General features: G+C 37.3%; 1 protein-coding gene across 1 annotated transcript in view; it reads left to right on the forward strand.

The window, feature by feature from the left end:
- Nucleotides 1-26208, forward strand: part of SPRED1 (sprouty related EVH1 domain containing 1) — a 122991-nt gene that overhangs the window by 42218 nt on the left and 54565 nt on the right. Inside the window, exon 2 of the mRNA XM_061430716.1 lies at nucleotides 18470-18644. Within this exon, the coding sequence (XP_061286700.1) occupies nucleotides 18470-18644 (175 nt within the window). The remainder of the gene's footprint in view (nucleotides 1-18469; nucleotides 18645-26208) is intronic.

Here is a 26208-nt window from a genome sequence, read left to right on the forward strand (position 1 = left end):
TTACTGTCTATTCTCAACTACCAGAAAGTTGAAGACTACATATATGGCTTCGATTGTATTTTGATTGGACAGCGCTGCTGTAGGATGCCACATTTTCAGTAAAAGTTGAATCTATTTATGTTGAATTTGAAAGGAAAAAAATGTTCAAAGGTCCCACAATTGCACAATTAGAATTAGCTATTTATGATTACACTTTTTATTCCCAGATTAGTGTGACATTTTCAGAGGAACTCTGTAAACTCCCCTGTATAGGATAGTGTTATTAACATTGTGTATCTGTGTACCTCCTTCACTGAAGGCGCCTCAATTTTTACTCAGTTAGCATTTGATTAAGTGTTTAAGCTACCTTGTGCTGTCTGCTTCTCTCCAAATGCACTGTTGATAAGAAGACCTGAGAACTCTTCATACTTCTTCATTGGATTTTGTTTTTTATTTCTGGATTCAATTATACACATATTTGCTAAATGTCTATTTTATACAGGTACTCATTGGACTTACTTTCACTTGTTAGCCATAACCCACACTCTGAGATGTTGGTGATTTTTAATACTGAGTGTGGAGATACTTATTTTCCTCAGCAGATTATTCTAGTGGTTAATTTGGGTCCATGCCACTGATTCCATATCTTTGGTGTCTCAGCTTGTTGCTTGACCCCTGAAGAACTGGCATTCTGGATTTACGGGATTGGCAGCTTACCCTTGTTACTCCTCTATTCCTTGCCGTTAGATGCCAAAGTGTTATGTGCATTCTTAGTACGTGCAAAGGTTCTACCTAAATACTTGCCTCTAGGTGCGTTTGAAAAGTGAGTGCTCTTTCCCGCTACTAAAAGTAAGGTAAGATGAGCAGAACCATACTCTGGCACCATATTGAGAAGCTGTGGATACTAAATGTAAGAGAATCTTGTAGCTTCCTTAGGGAAAGCTATCTTTTGTTGTCAGTGAAATAATTCCCTCTTCAGAAGTGTCAGTTGAATTTCCCTGAGCCTATTCCCTGACCAGAGAGAGCAGTGATCTCACTGAATGTTCTTGCTATTGCCCCGATGCAGTCAATCTCAGGCATAAACAAACAAGGTTTTCGTTAGTGTCTTTGGTAGCACAGTTGAGATCAGACAGTAGGAATTTACTGGAGACCCTAAGAAACTACAGTAGTAAATTGCTTTGCCTTCTTCCTACTTGGTAAAAGGGAACTTCTCATATAACTACGTCAGTCAGTCAGTTCAGTTGCGCAGTCGTGTCCACCTCTTTGTGACCCCATGAACTGCAGCACGCCAGGCTCCCCTGTCTATCACCAACTCCTGGAGATTGTTCAAACTCATGTCCATTGAGTCAGTGATACCATCCAACCATCTCATCCTCTCTCCTCCCCTTTTCCTCCTGCCTCCAATCTTTCCCAGCATCAGGGTCTTTTCATATGAGTCAGCTCTTTGCATCAGGTGGCCATAGTATTAGAGCTTCAGCTTCAGCATCAGTCCTTCCAATGAATATTCAGGACTGATTTCCTTTAGGATTAACTGGTTTGGCCTCCTTCAAGTCCAAGGGACTCTCAAGAGTCTTCTCCAACACCACAGTTCAAAAGCATCAATTCTTTGGCGTTCAGCTTTCTTTATAGTCCAACTCTCACATCCATACGTGACTACTGGAAAAACCATATTTTTGAAAACTAGATGGATCTTTGTCACGAAAGTAATGTCTCTGCTTTTTAATATGCTGTCTAGGTTGGTCATAACTTTTCTTCCAAGGAACAAGCGTCTTTTAATTTCCTGGCTATAGTCACCATCCAGGGTGATTTTGGAGCCTCCCAAAATGAAGTCTGTCACTGTTTCCACTGTTTGCCCATCTATCTGCCATGAAGTGATGGGACCAGATGCCATGATCTTAATTTTCTGAATGTTGACCTTCACACCAACTCTTACACTTTCATCATGAGGCTCTTTAGTTCTTTACCTTCTGCCATAAGGGTGGTGTCATCTGTGTATCTGAAGTTATTGATATTTCTCCCTGCAATCTAGATTTCCAGCTTGTGCTTCATCCAGTCAGGCATTTTGCATGATGTACTTTGCATATAAGTTAAATAAGCAGGGTGGCAATTTACAGCCTTGACATACTCCTTTCCCAATTTGGAACCAGTCTGTTGTTCTGTGTCTGGTTCTAACTGTTCTTGACCTGCTTCTTGACCTGCATACAGATTTCTCAGGAGGCTGGTAAGGTGGTCTGATATTCCCATCTCTTTAAGAATTTTCCACAGTTTGTTGTGATCCACACAGTCAAAGGCTTTGGCGTAGTCAATGAAGCAGAAGTAGATGTTTTTCTGGTATTCTCTTGCTTTTTCAATGACCCAATGGATGTTGGCAATTTGATCTCTGGTTACTCTGCCTTTTCTAAATCCAAATTGAACATCTGGAAGTTCACAGTTCATGTACTATTGAAGCCTAGCTTGGAGAATTTTGAGCATTACTTTCCTAGCATGTGAGATGAGTGCAATTGTGCAGTAGTTTGAACATTCTTTGGCATTCCCTTTCTTTGGCATTGGAATGAAAAGCGACCTTTTCCAGTCCTGTGGCCACTGCTGAGTTTTCCAAATTTGCTGGCATATTGTGTACAGCACTTTCACAGCATCATATTTTAGGTTTTGAAATAGCCCACCTGAAATTCCATCACCTCCCTTAGCTTTGTTCATAGTGATGCTTCCTAAGGCCTACTTGACTTTGCATTCCATGATGTTTGGCTCTAGGTGAGTGATCACATCATCGTGGCTATCTGGGTCATGAAGATCTTTTTTGTATAGTTCTTCTGTGTGTTCTTGCCTCCTCTTCTTAATATCTTCTGCTTCTGTTAGTTGTCAGTTGAATTTCCTAACTGACCTGTATAGACCTAACATACAACTACATAGCGTACACATAAGGATATAATGTACTAATCTAAATCAGAAAAATGGAACAGCATTTCCTTTTTGCTTTAAATAAGAATTATCAACCACAGCTGACTGTCAAATATCAATTGAGTCCCTATTCACACTTTATCTGGTCGAAACATTTATAAGATACTAATCCAGTGGTAGGCATCGGGAAAGACTTTCTGGAGAGTAATAAATAGAGCTATATAATGTATTATAATTTAGTGCTTGTCCATGTTCACCTGGGCATCCGTATCACCATATTCAGCAGGGCATACCGCTCTGCTAAACCTATGTCTGCTTTCAGAGGGTAGAAATAATTTTTCTCTTACCACCAAGGGACCCCCTCTTAAGCATATCTTTCCTTCCCAAAACCTTGTTCTAAGGTGTGAGAGTAGTCTGGAATCTTTTCTCCTGTCTCTCCACCTTCTGAGTTTGTATCTCCTCTCTTAGGACATGTCCAGTATGAGAATATCTGGTTTTCTTCAGGCAAGACCTTATTTGCTATCTACCCTTCTACAGAGCAGCTTCTTTAGTAAAATGAGCCAAGCATCTTTAGAAGAAATATATGCATATGAGATGATTTGTGGGATATTCTGCATAAATATGTGAAGAGAGCTGGGATTCCAGTCCTTATGTTTGAACAGGTGTCTGTGACTGAGGAGAACTATAAATTGTAAGTAAGTGGGAACAGAGCAAAGGTATTTCTTCTGTCAGGTTGATGGGAGGAGTATAGAGTACAGCAGGTTTTGACAGGGAGGGGAACAAGGCAATTAGATTAATCTGTGTTCCGTGGAAAAGTTGTCATTTTACTCTTAATGGCAAGTTCTAACTCCTGTTAGAGAGACAAATACTGTTTTGAGATCATAGCCCTTCAAGGCAGGGCGGGAGGTGGGGGGAGAGTGTGAGTGTGTGTGTGTGTGCACGTACATGTGTAAGAGTTTGGTAAATGTGTTTTTGAATGGGTTATATGTATACATGGTACAAAATTCAAAAAATATAAAAGGCTTTAATGGAAAGAAAACTACCCTTGTACCTCTCTTATTTCCCCTCACTAGAGAGACAGTTACTACTTTTATTATGTAAAGTGAAAGTGAAGTCGCTCAGTCGCGTCTGACTCTTTGCGACCCCATGGACTGTAGCCTACCAGGCTCCTCCGTCCATGGGATTTTCCAGGCAAGGGTACTGGAGTGGGATGCCATTGCCTTCTCCAGGTGATCTTCCCAACCCAGGGATCGAACTTGGGTCTCCCACATTGCAGGCAGACACTCTACCGTCTGATCCACCAGGGAAGATTCTATTCATATATAAGTGTATGTGTGAATTTGTTTTCTGCCACAAATGGTGGTATACTAAATATACATATGTACCTTTAAAAAAATTTAATAGAACCTAGAGAGATCAGCTCACTTTGATAATATAAAGAGCTTGCTTATTTTTGTCATGGCTATTTGCATTGAATAGGTGTTCCATAATTTAATTTCCTATTGCCTCTTTTTAGATTGCTTTCATATTTTTTTTCTGTTGAAAACAGTATTTTTCTTTAAACTTTGCTTATAAAGGTATAATTTCATACATGTAAAAAAGTGGGTAGAAGTAGCGTTTGCTGAGTCATAAAGTATGTACATCTTAAGTTTTGATAGGTATTTCCAAATAACCTTACAAACAGGTCATACTTCTGTTCTACTCACTAACTTTTGTGTTAACTTATTTCTTGCTGCTAAGTCGCTTCAGTCGTGTCCGACTCTGTGCGACCCCATAGACGGGAGCCCAGTAGGCTCCTCTGTCCCTGGGATTCTCCAGGCAAGAATACTGGAGTCCCTCTCCAGTGAACTTATTTCTTGGTATCTGCCAATCCGATAAGTAAAAAAGGGCCTTTAATTTGCCCTCTTATTTCGAACAAAGTTGGGGGTTTTTAATATATGTATTTCATGGCACCTATATTTTTCTTCTGTAAATTTTGTTCATGAGCTTTGCCTATTTTATTCTGGATTGTTGGTTTTTCTCTTACTGATTTTGAAGTTATTTTTAAGGAAATAGATACTGTGCTTTATTATCTGTTGTTTGTGTTAGACAGAATAATGTGTTGGTCCTACCCTCACCCATAGCCCCCATACTTCAAAGATGTCCTCACTCTAATCCTTGGAACCTGTGAATGTGTTAGGACTTTGCAAATGTGATTAAGGTTATGAACTTTGATATGGGGTGATTATCCTGGATTATCTGGAAGGGTTTAGTCTAATCATACAAATCCTTAAAAGTAGAGAACCTTTCCTGTCTGTGGGACTGCAGTCAGAGAAAGATGTGATTTTAGAAGAAGAGTCAAAGAGAAAAATGTACCTGGCATTGAAGATTGAAGACCACAAATCAGGGCATGTGGATGACTTGTAGAATTGGGACATGATGAGGAAACCCATTCTCTTGCATGACTTCCTGAAAGGAATGCAGCAGTGCTGGCACCTTGATTGTAGCCTTGTGACGCCCTTTGGACTTCAGCTTATAGAAGTGCATACATTTGTGTTGTTTTCAGTCACTAAGTTTTGGGTAATTTGTTACAGCAGCAATAGAAGACTAATACATATTGTTTTACATTTTCCCCCTCAATTTGTTACCCTTTTTTCAAAAGTAAACTTTATGGTATTTTTACTGTGCAGGAATGTTTGTATAATTGAATTTATTTTTTTAATGGCCTCTGAATCTTAAGTCTTTTCTACTACAAGATTATTTTAAAATTTACCATATTTTATTCTAATGCTTTTATCTCATTATGAACTCTAGTATTAATGTTGGTTCCCTGCCTTCTACAATCTGATTTCTGACCACTAGTGAAAACTTTTATTTATAGTTCAGCTCTTCTGACATAGACAACTTCCAAAAATGAAATGATAGCATCAGTGCTGGTAATCAAGGAGTCAGAGGAATGGATAGTAGTCATGCCAGAAGGCAGGGATATACTAAGTGTTGGAGTTTTAAACTACTTTGGCAGGTTGATGATAACTGTTTAGCAGAACCTAGAATGGTTGATTTTAAAAGAATGTTTTGTGAATACCTCTATGTATATCCTTCAGATTTTAGTTTTATTTTTCATTTTTGTGGAAGGCTTCCCAGATTCTTATGACTAAATGTAAATGCTTCCGTTATGTAAGCAGTACATGGAAGATTTAGATAACTGATACTTATGTGTTTTTACTCAAAGAAAAAAGTTCTGATGCGGGCTGTCTCCTGGGTTTGTTATATAACACTACAGGACAAAACAAATTTAGACCATTTCAGAACACAGATAGTGGAACATCATAAAGTTAGTTTAATATATTAAGTCATTATAGAAGTAACATTTATTGAGCACCTAACTATGGACTTCACTGGTGGCTCAGACAGTAAAGTGTCTGTCTACAATGTGGGAGACCTGGGTTTGATCCCTGGGTCTGGAAGATCCCCTGGAGAAGGAAATGGCAACCTACTCCAGTACGCTTGCCTGGAAAATCCCATGGCGGAGGAGCCTGATAGGCTACAGTCCCCGGGGTCGCAAAGAGTCGAATAAGACTGAACGACTTCACTTCACTTCAACTATGAGCCAGGCACAGCGCTAACTAAGCATTTTGCACACATTTCCTCATTTAGTTCTCAAACCCTGCCATAGATGCAATTTACAGACCAGGAAAATGGAGGTACAGAAAGTTAAGTGAATTTGTTCAAGATTATAACTTTTAAATGACACAACTGCCTTTGGAATTTAGGAAATCTGACTTGCTATTAAAACACAGTGTTACTAACTGCCATGTGGTTGCTTCGGATTGATGATTACTATGTAGGAAATTATAACTTATAGTTTTTAAAGTTGCCGATACAAAAGGAGTCTTTCAAGACCTTTGTCTTTTTAATGTGATTCCTTAATTTCCGTATCTGTAAAATGAAGAAATAACCCATCTCATTAAGGTTGATGTAGTAAAAGTTCTGCTAAAAACACAAGTCAGAGTATTCTACTCCTTTGCTTTTTTCACCCTGTGGTCTCTTCACTGTGATAGAGTACTAACTTTGTGCATGATGTGCAAGGCTTGATACGGTAAGGTCTGGTAAGTTAGTTCAGTTCAGTCTCTCAGTCGTGACCAACTCTTTGTGACCCCATAAACCACAGCATGCCAGGCCTCCCTGTCCATCACCAACTCCCGGAGTCCACCAAAACCCATGTCCATCAAGTTGGTGATGCCATCCAACCATCTCATCCTCTGTCGTCCCCTCCTCCTCCTGCATTCAATCTTTCTCCATGTCAGGGTCTTTTCCAATGAGTCAGCTCTTATCAGGTGGCCAAAGTATTGGAGTTTCGGCTTCAATATCAGTCCTTCCAATCAACAACCAGGACTGATCTCCTTTAGAATGGACTGGTTGGATCTCCTTGCAGTCCAAGGGACTCTCAAGAGTCTTCTCCAACACCACAGTTCAAAAGCATCAGTTCTTCAGTGCTCAGCTTTCTTTATAGTCCAACTCTCACATCCATATATGACCACTGGAAAAACCATAGCCTTGACTAGATGGACCTTTGTTGGCAAAGTAATGTCTCTGCTTTTTAATATGCTGTCTAGGTTGGTCATCTTTCCTTTCAAGGAGTGAGCGTCTTTTAATTTCATGGCCGCAATCCCCATCTGCAGTGATGTTGAAGCCCAGAAAAATAAAGTCAGCCAGTGTTTCCACTGTTTGCCCATCTATTTCCCATGAAGTGATGGGACCAGACTCTCCTCATTCACTTTCATCAAGAGGCTCTTTAGTTCTTCTTCACTTTCTGCCATACGGGTGTTGTCATCTGTGTATCTGATGTTATTGATATTTCTCTTGGCAACCTTGATTCCAGCTTGTGCTTCCTCCAGCCCAGCGTTTCTCATGATGTACTCTGCATAGAAGTTAAATAAGCAGGGTGACAATATACAGCCTTGACGTACTCCTTTTCCTATTTGGAACCAGTCTGTTGTTCCATGTCCAGTTCTAACTGTTGCTTCCTGACCTGCATACAGATTTCTCAGGCAGGTCAGAAGATGGTCTGGTATTCCGATCTCTTTCAGAACTTTCCACAGTTTATTGTGATCCACACAGTCAAAGGCTTTGGCATAGTCAATAAAGCAGAAATAGATGTTTTTCTGGAACTCTCTTGCTTTTTCCATGATCCAGCGGATGTTGGCAATTTGATCTCTGGTTCCTCTGCCTTTTCTAAAACCAGCTTGAACATCTGGAAGTTCACAGTTCACTTATTGCTGAAGCCTGGCTTGGATAATTTTGAGCATTACTTTACTAGCGTGTGAGATGAGTGCAAATGTGCAGTAGTTTGAGCATTCTTTGGCATCATCTTTCTTTGGGATGGCATTTATTTTATTTCTTACCTTTCTTTTGCTTATGCATGCCATCCTCTTTTGAACTTAATATTGGTCCTTAAATATGACATTACTCGTGTCATGCTCCTCATGCCCTCCATGGTGTGCACTTTGCCTTTTTCTACCTATGATACTGCTATTTCAAAATCCACATTGGATATGAAAATTAGTCATTTCTTACCATGTACTCCCATCTTTGGTAACATATCTTTGTCCGCTAACTTAGGAGTTTCTATAAGCAAAGAAGCATAACTTTAAATTGTGTTTATGTGTGAAACATATAAATAAATGCTCGCTGGATAAGTGAATAGATGAGTGAGTACTAATGTGGTTATCTTCTGAATATCATCTGCCTTTATATTTAGCTAAGAAAACAAGTTACTGACTACACTGTGAAGTGCTGTATGATAAAATACTTCTATTAAATGCTTCCTTTTTCTCTTGTACCCAGTCTATGTAATAATATTTAATATTTGGATGATAATGTTTACTTAAAATATGCTAGCATGTGAGATGAGTGCAGTTGTGCGGTAGTTTGAACATTCTTTGGCTTTCCCTTTCTTTGGGATTGGAATGAAAAGTGACCTTTTCTAGTCCTCTAGCCACTGCTGTTTTCCAAATTTGCTGGCATATTGCGTGCAGCACTTTCACAGTATCATCTTTTAGGATGATAGGTCCATAGTGGACTGGAATATGTTAGATGGATCCGTAGTGGACTGGAATACTACCTTTCTTAGCTTCCCTTACAGGTGGGTGTGCGTTGTGACAGTGTGATATAAACTGATATGTCCATATAACTATGTTTATTAAGATACTTTATTATATAAAGTTCATTATAATAACTTCCTAGGTATTTTCTCTGCCCATAGTCTGTCTTTGCTACGTTTTTTTCCTGCATTTTGAAGCTGTGTAAATCTTTATTGAACACTCTCCTTCCTCCTTTGGTAGGAAGCTTCTTAGATCAGGGCGTAAATGATGTGTATTGGCAACATTGTTGTAATAAGTGGTCAGTTTTTTTGGTGAAGGTATAATTGAAAACTGTTTAAAGTAATGTTAAATACATCAGTCAAGTTTTAAAAAAATGTGCACTTAGAAGTTTTAAAGCATGAAAAGGTAGGAAGTTGGGTTAAGCTTATGGAAAGTTGGGATGGAGAAATTATCTGGAACAAATCCACACTAAACCAGGATGGCCCCTATATACAAAGAGAAACTAATGAAAATAGATTGCAGTTCACCAACCCTGTACAGCAGCTATGAAAACCTGGTAGCTGTTCCTAGTGGAAACAAGGTCATATATAGCTGAGAAACAAAAACCAATTTGGATTTAACTTCTGGATAGTGGAAAAGAATGTGTGCTCTAATTTAGTAAATAACAGGAATACTTGCTCTGCCAGACATGGGTGATTTTAGGGACTTTCTTACTGTCACAGAAAATAGAATATTCTGTTTGCTAAAATGACTTTAAAAAGAAAACAAAGTTTTATCTCTTAATTGGATGTAAAAAGCTTTAAAATAGGTATGTATGAGATCTTGCAAAAAGTTGCCAGCACAAATCATAAAGGAAAGAAATGTTTGACCATGGTAAGATAAAAATTTCATTCTTCAATGGACATTAAAAAATAAAAGAAGCCATAGTTTGGAAGAAGATATATGTAATTCACATAACTGGCAAATGATTAGTATATGTAATATGAAGCGTTTATGCAAATCAACAGAAAAGGACAACCTAGTTGACAATTGGGATAATATAGAAGAAATGAAGAGGGGATAGTTGAGTGAATATATCATATAATCAGCTTGGTAATCAGAAAGCTAGAGGATTCTCCGAGGGAGAAAAGAAACTGAAAAAGATTATCTTGTGTATTAGACTATTGTTGTTTAGTCACCAAGTTGTGTTTGACTCTTTTGCCACCCCATGGACAGTTGCCCGCCAGGGTCTTCTGTCCATGGGATTTTCCAGGCAAGAATACTGGAATGGGTTGCCATTTCATTCTCCAGGAGATCTTCCTGAACCATGGATAGAACCTGTGTCTCTTGCATTGGCAGGTGGGTTCTTGGCAGGTGGGAGCCACCAGGGAGGCTGTTTTAGATTTAAAAATTCTTCTATAACTGTACTCTTTATTTGTTTTAAAAAATTGCCAAGTTGCATTTGAAAATTCAGTCATAATATGTATTTATTCACAAAATGTAGTAAAGTATAACTTAAGAATTATTCTGGATCATATATAATATGGTACTGCTATTTCAAAAGAAACTACATGGATCAATACAACTGAAGCAAAGTTTATCTTTGTGTTTGATCATCTTTTGCTCTATTGAAATAATAAATTCTAGATAATGAAGCTGATGACTGTTAAGAATTATAGATAATTATCTAATTAGAGATAGTTCAGAATACATCAACAGATCTTCTTGGCTTTTCTTCCAAAATAGAGCCCTGCCCCCCATCAGTCCATCCCTCTTTTGTCTGTTATCATTGTAGTTCAGTTCAACATTACCTCTCACTTAGACTTCTGCATTAATTGTGCAGTTCCCCTACTGTGAGTGAAGGATATATTTAATGTAGCTATTCAGATAAGATCAGAAATTAATGGTTGAGATACAGTTTAGATTTTGCATAAAATAAGGGAAACCAAGCAGTTTATTACAAGAGCATCTTCATTTCATTAGAATGAAAACTTGACTTGAAAAGTGGTTATTATGTAGTTCAGTACCAAAGGGACAAATAGAGCTTTAGATTTTAGCCATTTTGGAAAATAATATTAAATGGTTGTTGTCATATTTGACTTTGTATTTATTTGTTTTTGAAACAGCAAGCTTTTAAAAATTGACGTATTTTGTTTGCTTTGTTTTTTTTGGGGTTTTTTGTTTGTTTATTTTTGTATTTTTTGCTAAGCCACGCGGCATGTGGGATCTTAGTTCCCCAACCAGGGATCAAACCAATGTGCCCTTTGGTACAAGTGTGGCATCTTAATTACTGGACCACTAGGGAAGTTCCTAATTGACATGTGGTTGAGTTACAATATTATGTTAGTTTCAGATATACAGTGTAGTGTTTCAGAGTTTTTGTAGATTGTATTTCCTATAGATTATTACATGATAATATGTATAAGTCCCTGCACTATTCAGTATATCCTTGTTGCTTATCTGTTTTACATATAGTAGTTTGTATCTGTTAATCCTATACCCTAATTTGTCCTTCCCTCTCCCGTTTGATAACCACAAGTTTGTTTTCTGTATCTGTGAGTCTGCAGCACATGGCATTATTTTACTATTTTATGACTGAGTTATATTCTTTTTTATATATAATATGTGTGTGTGTGTGTGTGTGTGTGTGTGTGTGTGTGTGCATGAACACTCAGTTGCTCAATCGTGTCCTATTCCCGTGGACTGCCATCAGGCTTCTCTGTCTATGAAATTATCTAGGCAAGAATACTGGAGTGAGTTGCATTTCCTACTCCAGGGGGTCTTTCTGACCTCGGGATCAAATCTGTCACTTTTGTGTCTCCTGCACTGGCAGGCTGATTCTTTACCACTATGCCACCTGATTAGTGTTTGTATATAATATGTTAACATATGTTATATACACCCACTATCTCTTTTTAATCTAGTCCTATTGTTGATGGGCACACTTGGGTTGCTTCTGTGTCTTGGCTATTGTAAATACTGTTGCTGTGATCATTGGGGTACATGTATTTTTTTCAAATTAGTGTATTCATTTTTTCCAGGTATATACCCAGGAATGGGTTATAAGGTAGTTTTTTTTTAGTTTTTTGAGGAACCTCCATACTAGTTTCTATAGTGGCTGCACCAGTTTACATCCCTACCAGCAGTATACAAGGGTTCCTTTTCTCCACATCCTCTTCAACTTTTTAGATAAATCAGTGGGAACAAATGCTTTTCAACTGTTTTAAAGAAGATCCAGAATGAAATTCTGAGATTTTGACAATAAGAGTAGATTGTCAAGTAGCAGCTGTTGTCTCAGAGACTAACAGATTGCAAATATGATACCAGAGAGAGTAAAAATCCAACAAATGCTAGAATTTTAATTCCATGATGGAAAATACTATTTTTCTTTGTTTTCCACATTTACTAGAGTGGGCATCTATTGTTTACATGACCAGAAAAAAGAAAAACATTTATTGTTATTTTAAATAGGAGACTGATTTCGTTCCTTGCTCTTAAGTCCCATTTATCTAAGGAGTGGACTACAAACAGATTTTTATATGCTACAAGGCAGAGTATGATAAAGTTTGTAAGAGCTGCCACTAATGTCTTTGGGAGTGGTTGCGTATTTGAAACAAAAGAGTTAGTGATTTTATGTGGAAGAACAAGATGACATTTGATTAAAAGCACAGGTGAAAAGATTTAACTGTGGCACTCGGAAGGGTCTGTCAGCTCTCCCCCGCCCCAACATTTACTAAACAGCTTGAAAATTTTTGTGTTAAGTATTCTAGTCGTAGGTCTTAAACTTGAAAGCTGAATTGTTAAATTATAAGCTGATGTTTGTATATGAAATATACAAACTTATACAAATATACAAATGTACAAATTTATTTACATAAGCTTCCGGAGTACTTTAAAGTTTGAATGATCAACTTGGATTAATAAGGGAAACATTTATTTGGTTTGCTTGAAAACATGAGATTCAAAAAAAAGTTTATGTAAGTTATTAGCCAGCTTTAAAACCTCTTTGTTGTATTAAGGTGAACTATGAATCAGGCAACCTTATTTTTTCAGTAATGAAATCTTTATTTTATCTAACTTTCCTAGAAAGGGCAACACATCTCTTTTAGGTGGCACTCTGATAAAACAAAAACAAATTGGGAATAGTGAGGGGAATTATGTCAGGGATTCTTTTGTTTAAAACATATTCTTACACTTATAAGTAACATTCTAAAATTTTTACAGTATTTTGAGTAAAGCCAAGATATAGTTAAAATGTGATTTTTTAATTTATTTAAATTACTTTTATCAGTATTATAATACTTAAGGGACTAGATCTGATAGAGTGTCTGATGAACTATGGAAAGAGGTTCGTGACGTTGTACAGGAAACAGGGATCAAGACCATCCCCAAGAAAAAAAAATGCAAAAAAGCAAAATGGCTGTCTGAGGAGGTCTTGGAAATAGCTGTGAAAAGAAGAGAAAAGGAGAAGAAAGTTTTACCCATTTGAATGCAGAGTTCCAGAGAATAGCAAGGAGAGATAAGAAAGCCTTCCTCAGCGATCAGTGCAAAGAAATAGAGGACAACAATAGAATGGGAAAGACTAGAGATCTCTTCAAGAAAATTAGAGATACCAAGGGGACATTTCATGCAAAGATGGACTCAGTAAAGGACAGAAATGGTATGGACCTGACAGAAGCAGAAGATATTAAGAAGTGGCAAGAATACACAGAAGAACTGTACAAAAAAGATCTGCATGACCCAGATATCCACGATGGTGTGATCACTGACCAAGAGCCAGATATCCTGGAATGTGAAGTCAAGTGGGCCTTAGAAAGCATCACTATGAACAAAGCTAGTAGGGGTGATAGAATTCCAGTTGAGCTATTTCAAATCATCTTTCAAAAAGAAAGATGATGCTGTGAAAGTGCTGCACTCCGTATGCCAGCAAATTTGGAAAACTCAGCAGTGGCCACAGGACTGGAAAAGGTCAGTTTTCATTCCAACCCCAAAGAAAGGCAATGCCAAAGAATGGTCAAACTACTGCACATTTGCACTCACCTCACACGCTAGTACAATAATGCTCAAAATTCTCCAAGCCAGGCTTCAGCAATATGTGAACCGTGAACTTCCAGATGTTCAAGCTGGTTTTAGAAAAGGCAGAGGAACCAGAGATCAAGTTGCCAACATTCGCTGGATCATCGAAAAAGCAAGAGAATACCAGAAAAACATCTATTTCTGCTTTATTGACTATGCCGAAGCCTTTGACTGTGTGGATCACAATAAACTGTGGAAAATTCTGAAAGAGATGGGAATACCAGACCACCTGACCTGCCTCTTGAGAAATCTGTATGCAGGTCAGGAAGCAACAGTTAGAACTGGACTTGGAACAACAGACTGGTTCCAAATAGGAAAAGGAGTACGTCAAGGCTGTATATTGTCACCCTGCTTATTTAACTTCTATGCAGAGTACATCATGAGAAACATAGGGCTGGAAGATGCACAAGCTGGAATCAAGATTGCTGGGAGAACTGTCAGTAACCTCAGATATGCAGATGACAACACCCTTATGGCAGAAAATGAAGAGGAGCTAAAGAGCCTGGAGAGTGAAAAAGTTGCCTTAAAGCTCAACATTCAGAAAACAGATCATGGCATCCGGTCCCATCACTTCATGGGAAATAGATGGGGAAACAGTGGCTGACTTAAGTTTTTGGCGCTCCAAAATCACTGCAGATGGTGACTGCAGCCATGAAATTAAAAGAAACTTACTCCTTGGAAGGAAAGATGACCAACCTAGACAGCATATTAAAAAGCAGAGACGTTACTTTGCCAACAAAGGTCCATCTAGTCAAGGCTATGGTTTTTCCAGTGGTCATGTATGGATGTGACAGTTGGACTATAAAGAAAGCTGAGCACTAAAGAATTGATGCTTTTGAACTGTGGTGTTGGAGAAGACTCCTGAGAGTCCCTTGGATTGCAAGGAGATCCAACCAGTCCATCCTAAAGGAGATCAGTCCTGGGTGTTCATTGGAAGGACTGATGTTGAAGGTGAAACTCCAGTACTTTGGCCATGTGATGCAAAGAGCTGATTTTTTGGAAAAGATTCTGATGCTGGGAAAGATTGAGGGCAGGAGGAGAAGGGGATGACAGAGAATGAGATGGTTGGATGGCATCACAGACTCAATGGACGTGGGTTTCGGTGGACTCCCAGAGTTGGTGATGGACAGGGAGGCCTGGCATGCTGCGGTTTGTGGGGTTGCAAAGAGTCAGACATGACTGAGTGACTGAATTATACGATAATTTTGGAGAAACTGAGAAATGAAAGGAAAATACTTAATTTTACCATCCTAAAATAACTGGCAGTGTTTTTATGTATTTTCTAATAATCTTACAGTTTTATATTTTTAAAATATAAAATATGCTAAGAAGCATTATACAGATTGTAAATGAGAATTAGTAGTAATCACAGATGATAAAATAAGAGTCTGTGCTCTGAGGAGGATAACTGCTTCTGCACTCAAGTTAAAATGTACTCTGATCTTCTAAATTGGGTTATTTTACTCCTTAGATTTCTCCAGTCTTGCAGAATCTAGTATAAAATTCTCAGTTTCCAGTTTACTACATAATCAGGTGAGAAGAGTCAGGATCCTGTAGTGAAATAAACACTTAAATGATTATTGGGACCTTGAATTTTGGTTTTGATCAAAGTTCCACCTTGTGACTTTGTAACTTCACTGAACCTCAGATGTGCTGAGCTTTAAATGCATGAGTTCAATTCACAGATATATAATTTGAAGCAGATACGTCTAAGATAATGTGCTGTTTCTGGATATCCTTTGATTAAATTCTTGGTTAACCAAATAACCTTCATTTACTATTACTTCTATCCCGCCAAGCTTCTTGGGATGATACTTGTTCCAGCTTAGCCCATGAGGAGGATTAGAATTAGATACCTAATTCAGTCTGGTCTTTATGTACCCATACCTCCTCTGGCCAATTCTCTGAATGGAAGATTTTTAACAGTTGAGCCCAGATAGGTAGGAATCAGAGCCTGTAAGTAACTGAATCATAAAAAGCTTAGAATGGTCATATGTAAATTTAAAGACTTTTAGAACTTCTTTGCAAAGAATTATTTTGACCCTAGTAATTAATAGAGAGTTATGTTTGAATTTGCAATTTCCCCCCCCAGCTCCTACCTGGCTTTGAATTACCAGTATGACAAATACTTCAATTTTAAAATCTTTGTTGTAGTACTAATAATAAACTTAAAACGATACATAGAGTCGCACACGACTGAATGACTAAGCACAATAATACATAAGTGTTTATTAGGTGTTAGGCTTTGTTTTAGTTTATTAAAGGTGGGTATTGTAACTCTCTCAAGGACATATAGGTAAGATGCTGAGCTAGGATCCAACTTTATAATGAAGTTTGACTTTAGACTTCTTACTCGACCAACACGGTGCAACTTTCAAAGAATACAACTCTCTGACAGAAAACCACTTGTGTTATGAAATATGAAGAACTTCTAAAAATCAGTAATAAAAGGCAACATAATACAAAATAAGCGACTTAAAAAGAAGGCATACAAATGGCCAGCCAGCATATGAAAAAAAAGCACGACGTCACGCATTCATATACTTACTACAGTGAGTATGGTTTAAAAAGTTGAAAACACCAAATGTTGGCACAGATGTGGAGTAACTGAAACTATCATACGTTGTTGATAGGAATATAACGGTCCAGTCACCTTGGAAAACAGTTTCTTATATAGTTAAATATACTCCCCTATGACTCATCAATTCCATTCCTAGGTAATTATTCAAGAGAAATGAAAACATCTACAAAAAAACATAAGAATGTTTATGAAAGCCTTATTCATAATAGCCAACACCTCGGAACATGAATTGTGATGCATATTTATTTATTCAGTGAGAGGACTGACTACTTAGTGTTGACAGAGAATGAAGCCCTCATGTGACAACACAATAAGTGAAGGAAGTCAGATAGGGAGGGTGCAAGTGGTGCTTCTGTTTGATTCCATACATAAGAAGGCCCAGAGCAGGCAAAACTAATGTGTATATTGGAAACCTTGTGTAGCAGTGGTTACCTTGGTTACCTATTTGATGGGCAGGAGGCCTCAGGGAATTTTCTGGAGTCATGAAAATGTTCTTTATCTTGATGTTGGTTGTGTAGATGTGTATGTTTGTCAGAATTTGTGAAATTTTATACTTAATATCAATATATGTGATTATATATAGAGTATACAGCTCAGTCAAATAAATGTCGATATATAAAATAGAAAAAAAACAAGGAGTGGGTCTCAGACCCAGAGTGCTCAGAGGCACTCTGACAACAGAAGAGACAACTGGCAAAGAACATTCAGAGATATTAAGTAGCACAGAATTATTATGTTGCACCTCAGTTGATAGTTGTAATAACCAAGACATGTGTAATTTTCAGTGTAATTTTCTAAGAAACTCAGTGTAATTTTCTAAGAAATTGGCAAGATATTTGACTTTTAGAAAGAATATAATGATTATTGTATTAGAAGTTTTAGAACTAAAATGCTTAGATGTCAGTTATCTAGAACATTACTATATGAAACATTTCTTAGATTTTATGTAAAACATAGTTGTGGAATATTAGGAAGTAATTTTGAATGGAACTGGAATGTGGTGTACCTCAAGAATAGTTTGCCAAAAAGAGAGCATGAAAAGACCAATTTGCCTGATGGGTTAATAAAACATTTCTTTATATATGTTTGTGTGGTTTAGATTTCTAGTTGTTAGGGAAAAATTGAAAATGTACCTGAGCTAAGCATGTTTGTTTCAGCATTTTGTTTATAATATATTTCAGAAATGTTAGAAGCATAGCGGTGTCACAATTAAATGTGCTAGAATACAACAGTATTTTGTCTGGTTATATGCTAGGAGACGGACATACATAGACAGGTTTGATGGTAGTCTCTGTAGTTTGTCTTTGCTACTGCCAAGTCACTTCAGTCGTGTCCGACTCTGTGCGACCCCATAGACAGAAGCCCACCAGGCTCCCCCGTCCCTGGGATTCTCCAGGTTGCCATTTCTTTCTCCAGTGCAGGAAAGTGAAAAGGGAAAGGGAAGTTGCTCGGTCGTGTCCGACTCTTGGCGACCCCATGGACTGCAGCCTATCAGGCTCCTCCGTCCATGGGATTTTCCAGGCAAGAGTACTGGAGTGGGGTGCCATTGCCTTCTCCAAGTTTGTCTTTAGGATCCTTCATTACTTGTTCCATGGCAATCAAATTTGCTTGAACTACTCAAGTGGTGGAATAAGAGATCTGTAGTCTTTTATTGTGAGATTGATCTTCAAAATAAAAGTTAAACTCTAAGTTAGTTACTCTGGGTTTTGACCTTTTTCAATTAGATTACTTTCTCTGGACTGTCATGGAAGTAGTAAACACTTAGGTACCACACGTTAAGTGATGTGGTCTTTGGTTTCTCAAAGAAGACTGACATATTGGCTGGTTTTTTGTTTATGGAAAAGCTAATTTCTAATCTTTGCATCTATTTTAGTAATAGTTATGCACGAGTGCGAGCTGTGGTGATGACCCGGGATGACTCAAGTGGTGGATGGTTACCACTTGGAGGGAGTGGACTAAGCTGCGTCACTGTCTTCAAAGTCCCTCACCAGGAAGAGAATGGCTGTGCTGACTTTTTTATCCGTGGAGAGCGACTCAGGGACAAAATGGTAATGAATAATGCATCTTTTGCTATAATTTTAAGTTGTACAGAATGAATTTTCTGTAAAATTATGATTAGTATACTGTTATTTATGGCAATTGTTTTTGTCCTAGATTGATGATTGTTTCTGTAACTCTTTTAAAGACAGCACAGTATGCCTGTTTTCTTTGCATGTGGGACTGGTATTATTGTACACATGTTGAAGGGGAGCTGCTTTTCTGATTAGGTTTAATGCAAGAACATTCATGAATAGTCCCCCTAGTTTTAAACCAAGTGCACTTTCTCGCCTTCTCCCCACTGTTACTTAAATTGGAGATTGGCGCTATAGTCCACGGGCCAAATCCAGGCCTGTCGTGTGTTTTTTACAGCCCATGAGTTAAGAATGGATTTTGCACGTTTAAATGACTGAAAAAAATCAGTAATGGTTTTATGAACATGAAATTCAAATTTCAGTGTCCATAAAAAAATGTGTTGGAACATAGCCAAGCTCATTTGTTAACGTTTTGTCTGTGGCTGCTTTCACACTGCAGTGATAGAGTTGAGTAGCTGTGGATATCTGGCCCCTACTCTAGACTCTTGTGTTCTCAGATTCATGCTCCCTTCATCCTCTATCAGCCGAGGCTCATCATGTGACTAGTAGGTGGCCATCCTAGGTTATAACTCTACTATCTTCTACACAGATAAGTGTTTCCTTACATTCATATGTTTTAAATTTTGAATCCAACCTTTGGTAATTTTAGGCATCTACTCTCTTAATTAGTGTAGAAAACTGTTTCTCCTTTATATCATTTATGAGCTGAAAAATAATCATATCTGAGAAGCTGAGAAATGTTAATGTCATTTCTGCATCAAGCAGAACTTAGAAAATGAGAATAAAGTTCTCAAAATTTCCAAGGCTCTTGAAAATAGCTAGAATTCCCTTTAACTATTAATATGTATTTGTAGACTGCTTTGTGAGCTCATTCAGCATCTATAATATTTCTATTGAAAATGTGTTTTAAGTTTTGAATAATATTCATATATAAATATTTTGAATAAACCTACTTTTAATTTTGATTCTTGGTTTCTGCATATTTTTTACTCCTGAATTATTTCAGTAATTTAAAAGGTTAGCTAACTTGTCTGTGCTCCAGTTTCTGTCTCAGTTAAATCTGATTTAATGACTTCCCTAAATCATCTTGAAAGACTTTTAACTCTTAATTTTTTACAAATTTAGGATTCCCTTCTGACGATGTATCTCAGTTAATCAGAATGTGGTTTTAGGCTTATAAGAAACCCCAGTTGAAGTCAGAAGTATGTATAATAAAGTTAACATGTCATCTCTAAAAGTGTAAATGTTTAAATGTGGTTCTGACCTTGGATAACACACTGCCCAGCATATACTGATGCTTATTTAAAATATAGCCTGTAGACTTCTAAGAAAGAGCCCATGGTGACCTGTACTTACATGTAATGCTTTTTGTCCAAGCTATTGATGACTGGGAAGTGTTGGAGAAGTTGTAGGTTTTAGAAACTGAGTAAAACAGTCACAGTCTAAGTGGTTAAAGAACCCACCTGCCAGTGCAGGAGATGTAAGAGATGTGGGTTCGATTCCTGGGTCAGAAAGATCCTCTGGACGAGGGCATGGCAACCCACTCCAGTATTCTTGTCTGGAGAACCCCATGGAGAGAGGAACCTGATGGGCACCAGTTCATAGGGTAGTGAAGTCAGACACGACTAAAGTGACTTAGTACACAGTACACAAAGGCATTTCTTAATAGTAGAGATGGAAAAAGAGAAGAAAGATATCAAAGGTGGAGAAAGAATTGGAGAAAAACATCTTGCCGAGAAAGCATAAGAACATGGAATGATGACCTAGATATGAAATAGAGAGAAAAAAATCAAAATGAAACAGAACCCAGTCAGCCCTACATATCCATAGGTTTCACATCTGTGGATTCAAACAACCACAGATGGAAAATATTTGGAAAAAGATTCCAAAAAGTGAAACCTAAATTTGCCTTGTGCTGCCAACTATTTACATAGCATTTACTTTATATTTGGTATTATCAATAATTTGGAGAATCATTTAAAATATATGGGAGAGGGGATGCATATGGTTATATGCAAATTCAATGCCATTATGTGAAAGAACTTCAGCATCTGCAGATTTTGGTGTCAGCAGGGGCCAAACAGACAAGGCAGATACTGGAACCAGTCCCCTATGGATACCAAGGGACTACTGTATTGGCCATATTAATGAATGTGGACAGTTTACTTGAAGATAATTAAATAAGGAACCAAATTTGCATCACTAGGAGTGAAGGCTAGTCAGAGAATAAGCTCAGATTGATGTTTCAGGTGGTTGCTCAGAGTGTGATTTTTGACATAAAGCTTAGTGAGAATAAGCCTGGGATTTGGACATAATCCAAACTTACTTTCTGTGATGAGACATAAAAAAGTGCCTTTAACATAATCCTAAGGTGTAAAATAATAAACTAACAAGAAAATAGGTCCTTTTGATGGAAACACTGACCTAGGAATCATAACTGTTGTTTCAGTTAGCCGTTTCTCCTTGAGAAAGCTTACTGTTTGTGAAATAGGAAGGATAAATGTATCTCTGTGTAGGATTGCCTTATTTCTGTAGGGAATAGCTGTAATAAAGCATTTGAATTGTATGCTCAAATTGTATGATCAAAGGCAGAGCAATAATACATGGCTATAAATTGAAGATAGCAGTTTTGTGAAGTCTCAAGACAAATGGGAAGTGACACTGATTTAAACATTAATTGGCCCCCTCTGCTGCATAATACACTTCTAAGATACTTCTGAAGCAGTTATAGAATTAAAATATGTATTCATTTTCACTGCATTTTGAGGTCATTAATGTCCATTTCTATAGATATTTTTACCGATTGGTTTTAATTTAATCCATTTTTCTGGGTTCTAGTAATATAAAAAAGATGTTCACTGTGATGGTTGAATCCATAAGTTTGCAAAGTCTTCCCAAGTTAATGATAGTTTTCTTTAAAATCCTTCTTGATGATAAACTGCATTTTAATACTGTTCCTGTGTAATAATCATTTAAAAAATACTGCTAAAAAAACTCTGTTCTCTGTTCATTTTGTCTGTTGGTGACATCTTAGAATCTTCTACCTTGGATGAATTCTAGAAATACAGTAAGATACCTGCCCCTCATACCTCAGGAAAAAACTTAGGCCCTTTAAGAAAGAATAGGTAATTATTAATGAGGTGCCTATAGCCACTGGCATAGCTAATAAATACTAGATATTTTAAAGAGGGCTTATAATAGTCAAAATACTGGTAATAGTGGTGAAGATGAAAGATAACTTTTCTGAAGAGTGAAAGAAGTATTTGGTAGAAAGTTTTTCCAGTCTTAGGTTTACAGTACTTGTTTTAAAAATGTCCTATTATGCTTCCCAGAGGCTTATATTTCACTCTTTTTTGTTTGTTTATTTTGTTTTAATAAGAAAAGGAGCACAAATCGAGAAAGCTGATGAGGACTTTTTCAGAAAGGTGACATTTTGTATAATTGGCTTGGTACTCATTCATTCATTTATTCAGAGTGAACTGAAATTATTTCCTATGATGCTTGCCTATAACTTGCTTGTTTTTGTGAGTTTATTTCCAAGTTGACCTTTTGATGATCTACATTAGAGCTTCCCAAGCTGTATGCCATGAATAGATATAAGTGGCAGGAGCTGCCCAGGCTGGTTACCTTTTAACCACGAGGTTCCTCCTCTTTCCTGATTGCCTTATAATTGTTGTTCTTCTGAGTACGCCTGATGAAGAAGTTGGAAAGCACTGCTTTATGTAATTGGCTTTCATACTTTGTTGATAATTCAGAGAAATTTTTAAAAACACTAGGCTTTGGTGGTGTAGCCCAAGATAATGAAAGTACTATCTTTCTCCCAGACACTTGGAGATAGATATATAGAGTGGTCTCTGACAAGCATAGATTCTCAGAACCCTTTTCTTGATATGTATGAGTTGTATCCTGTGTTTGCTTCTAAATCTTTATAGCTTTAATTTCTCCCTTAAATGCCAACTAAAACTTAACTGTTAATTTGTACAGATAATCTTTACTATAGAGCTTTAGATTCCCCATGATAGAAACTCTCTTTTGTATTCATTTTTATATAGTTGCTCTTCTCTATTAGTGTGACATTTTTATTTTATAGGCTGACATTTTATCAACTTACAATATATATAGGTTAAATTGTTTGACTGTTTTTAGTTGAATTTTATATGATTAGAAAATCTAAAACATTAAATTATAGCACATTTTAAAGTCTTTATAAGTACCTGAATAAACTTTCAGTAATATCAAAATTTTGCTAAAACATTGCCTTCTAAACAAAGTTTTAAATAACTTTGGGGATCTAAATTAGCAATTCTTAAGCTTTTGTAGTAGGACAATAAAATACTATATATTCACTAATTAATGTTATTGTGCTTTTTAAAACATACTGTGCCAAGAGATGACAAAAGTGAAGTAGGCTATGTAGAAAGATACAATCAGACTCTACAACCCCTGGGTTACTTAATATGTTCTGTGGAAAATGGAAGAATTCACGGTGCAATGTTAAAGTAAATTAGAAGATAGCTATCATTATAAACTTAGAATTTATAAGAAATTTTTCTTTCTTGAAGAAAGAAAAAATAGGAAACATCAAGTTTAGAAAGTTGCCAAGGAGATTAAGTAATTTTTTTGATTAATAATTAGGTTGTGGATAAAAAGTGGTTTATAAAAATTAAAATGCCTATGAAATGTGGCACTAGTGGTAAAGAACCTGCCTGCTAATGCAGGAGATGTAAGAGACGCCAGGGTCGGGAAGATCCCCTGGTGAAGGGAATGGCAACTCACTCCAGTATTCTTGACTGGAGAATCCCATGGACAGAGAAGTCCCGTGGGTAGACTGCAGTCCATAGGGTCGCAAAGAGTTGGATACAACTGAAGTGATTTAACACATAACACACACACGTGAGATAACAGTTATATTATTTAAAATGGTACATTTAAAAATATTTTGTTCTTGTTGCACTGGGTCTTTGTTACTGTGCATGGGCTTTCTCCAGTTGCAAGGAGCAGGGGCTACTCTTTAATTATCATATGCAGGCTTATCATTGCGATGGCCTCTCTTGTTGCAGAGTGTGGGCTCAAGGGTTTGCGGCTCACAGGCTGTAGAACTCAGGCTCAATAGTTGTGGTGCATGGGCCTAGTTGCCCCGCAGCATATGGAATCTTTCTCAACCAGGGATCAAACCAGTATCCCCTGCATTGGCAGGCAGATTCTTAACCACTGGACTACCAGGGAAGTCCAAAACTTTCGAACTTTTTAAAAATGGAATTTCTTACAGTTACTAGAGCTTAAAGCAAAATTAGAGTATTTGTTTTTTAGAAAAAGAGTAAAGTGATTATAACATAGCAGTAGCTTTATTAAAAATGAGACTCATTTTCCTTACCACCATGGAAAGCCCCAAAAGAACAGGGAAACATCTTTGTACCTTGGATTGAACTTTATAAAAGTACAGAATAACAGTTTACTACTTAGCTTTTTCCACTGTGCCAACTGTGAATTTTTCCATTGTGAAACTTCAGTCCTTCACAGTACTCTTCTCCCTCTAAAAATCAATTCCATTAATTAGCTCTCCCCTTAGGAACTCAGCAGCTCTCTCTCAAAAGAGACTGGTTCTCCTGTTCACCATAATACTAGAGAGTTAGGGAAATGAGTGGGCTGGGCGTAGAGGTAGTGTCAGCATTTTGTTCCTTATTCTCCTCACAGAAAGTTCTATATAACCCACACACTTAAATTTTTTAATGATACTCTCTGTACCATTCAGAACACCATCCTTTAGCTTTTATTTTCATCTACTGATCTTAGAAATTCCCTCTCAATGCCAGCTTTTCCACATTGGACCCTCAACATCATTTCTTGGCTACTTTACTTTTCTTCTGGTCTTCATTTTATCAGGTTACTCTTCTGGATCTGCTTGTTACCAGAATTTTGTGGTTTCATGTCATTTCTGTTTTATTTCCCACCCCTTTCTGTACAGTTTCATGCTTACTGTATTATCCGTGTGTCCCATTTCACTAGATTTCTTCTGACTTTAGTATCTTTTATTTCTTTTTTAATCCAATGTGAATTTTCCTTGTAAATCATTTAAACCACCCATTTATACACATTTCAGTGGACAATATGTTGCTGAGTTTTAATCTTACCTTACACTAAAGGAATATCACTGAATCCACGTTACTAAAAGGGAAAGTTCAGTATTTAAAGATGAGTCTTTCATGTAATAGCTATATATTGAGCATCTATTTGCTAGATATCACTGTTCTAGGCACTGGGGATATGTAAATGAATGAAGACAGAAACCTCAGTTCAGAAAAGGCTTCTAATATTTTTTCAAAGCACAGTTTTACCTCTTTCTAACTTTTATACTGCTTACAATACTGAACTTTCTAAAGCTTGTGTCTGATAATTCCTTTAGTAGTTCCCCTCAGTTTCCTAGAGACAATTTCATCTCCTTAATTTCACCACAATAAACTTGTATAATCTGACCCTTACTTCTTTGAATCTATCTGCTTGTTTCCCAAAGGCAACATTTCTGCGATATTGCCTTACTGAATTACTCATAGTTCACTAAAAGCATACATTAAACTTGGGGAAAATGTTATCCCCTTTTTTCCATTAACTAAATAACTATGAAAGATAGCATATTGCAGGTTTTATCTGGAATGGAGAATGTGGACATCCATCTTGCTGCTGCTAAGTCGCCTCAGTCGTGTCCGACTCTGTGTGACCCCATAGACGGCAGCCCACCAGGCTCCTCTGTCCCTGGGATTCTCCAAGCAAGAACACTGGAGTAGGTTGCCATTTCCTTCTCCAGTGCATGCATCCACGCTAAGTCGCTTCAGTCATGTCCGACTCTGTGTGACCCTATGGATAGCAGCCCACCAGGCTCCTCTGTCCACAGGATTCTCTAGGCAAGAATACTGGAGTGGGTTGCCATTTCCTTCTCCCTCCATCTTGCTAGTCTTGAGGAAATAATAATGTCAGGAACAATTTCTGTTGTATTGTCACAGGTGAATCACAGACGGACAAATAGGAAATTTGAGTTGGAGGAAGCTCTTGGGCAGACCAGTTTTGCTGTGAAGGGTTGTGATAGAAAGAAATGCTAATGATGGCATTCATTTAGTTTATTTTTTTATTTTTTTTTTAAATTTAAATTTATTTATTTTAATTGGAGGCTAATTACTTTACAATATTGTATTGGTTTTGCCATACATCAACATGAATACGCCACGGATGTACACGTGTTCCCCATCCTGAACCCTCCTCCCACCTCCCTCCCCGTAGAATAACCTGTTCATTTTAGGGTCAGTCCATTGGAAAAGATAATAAATTGTATGGCTAATTTTTTGTACAATGATGAATTTTGTGAGCTCACAGCAGTTTGATAATAGTTCATTCTTGAGTATTATCGATATTCTTTGAAGAGGAAGAAATATGCCTGCTGTATTTCTGTTCTCTTTGGGAGCAAAAAATTAGTACACACTGTATGGTT

The sequence above is a fragment of the Bos javanicus genome, chromosome 10 (genome assembly GCF_032452875.1).
Source record: "Bos javanicus breed banteng chromosome 10, ARS-OSU_banteng_1.0, whole genome shotgun sequence".
Lineage (NCBI taxonomy): Eukaryota > Metazoa > Chordata > Mammalia > Artiodactyla > Bovidae > Bos > Bos javanicus.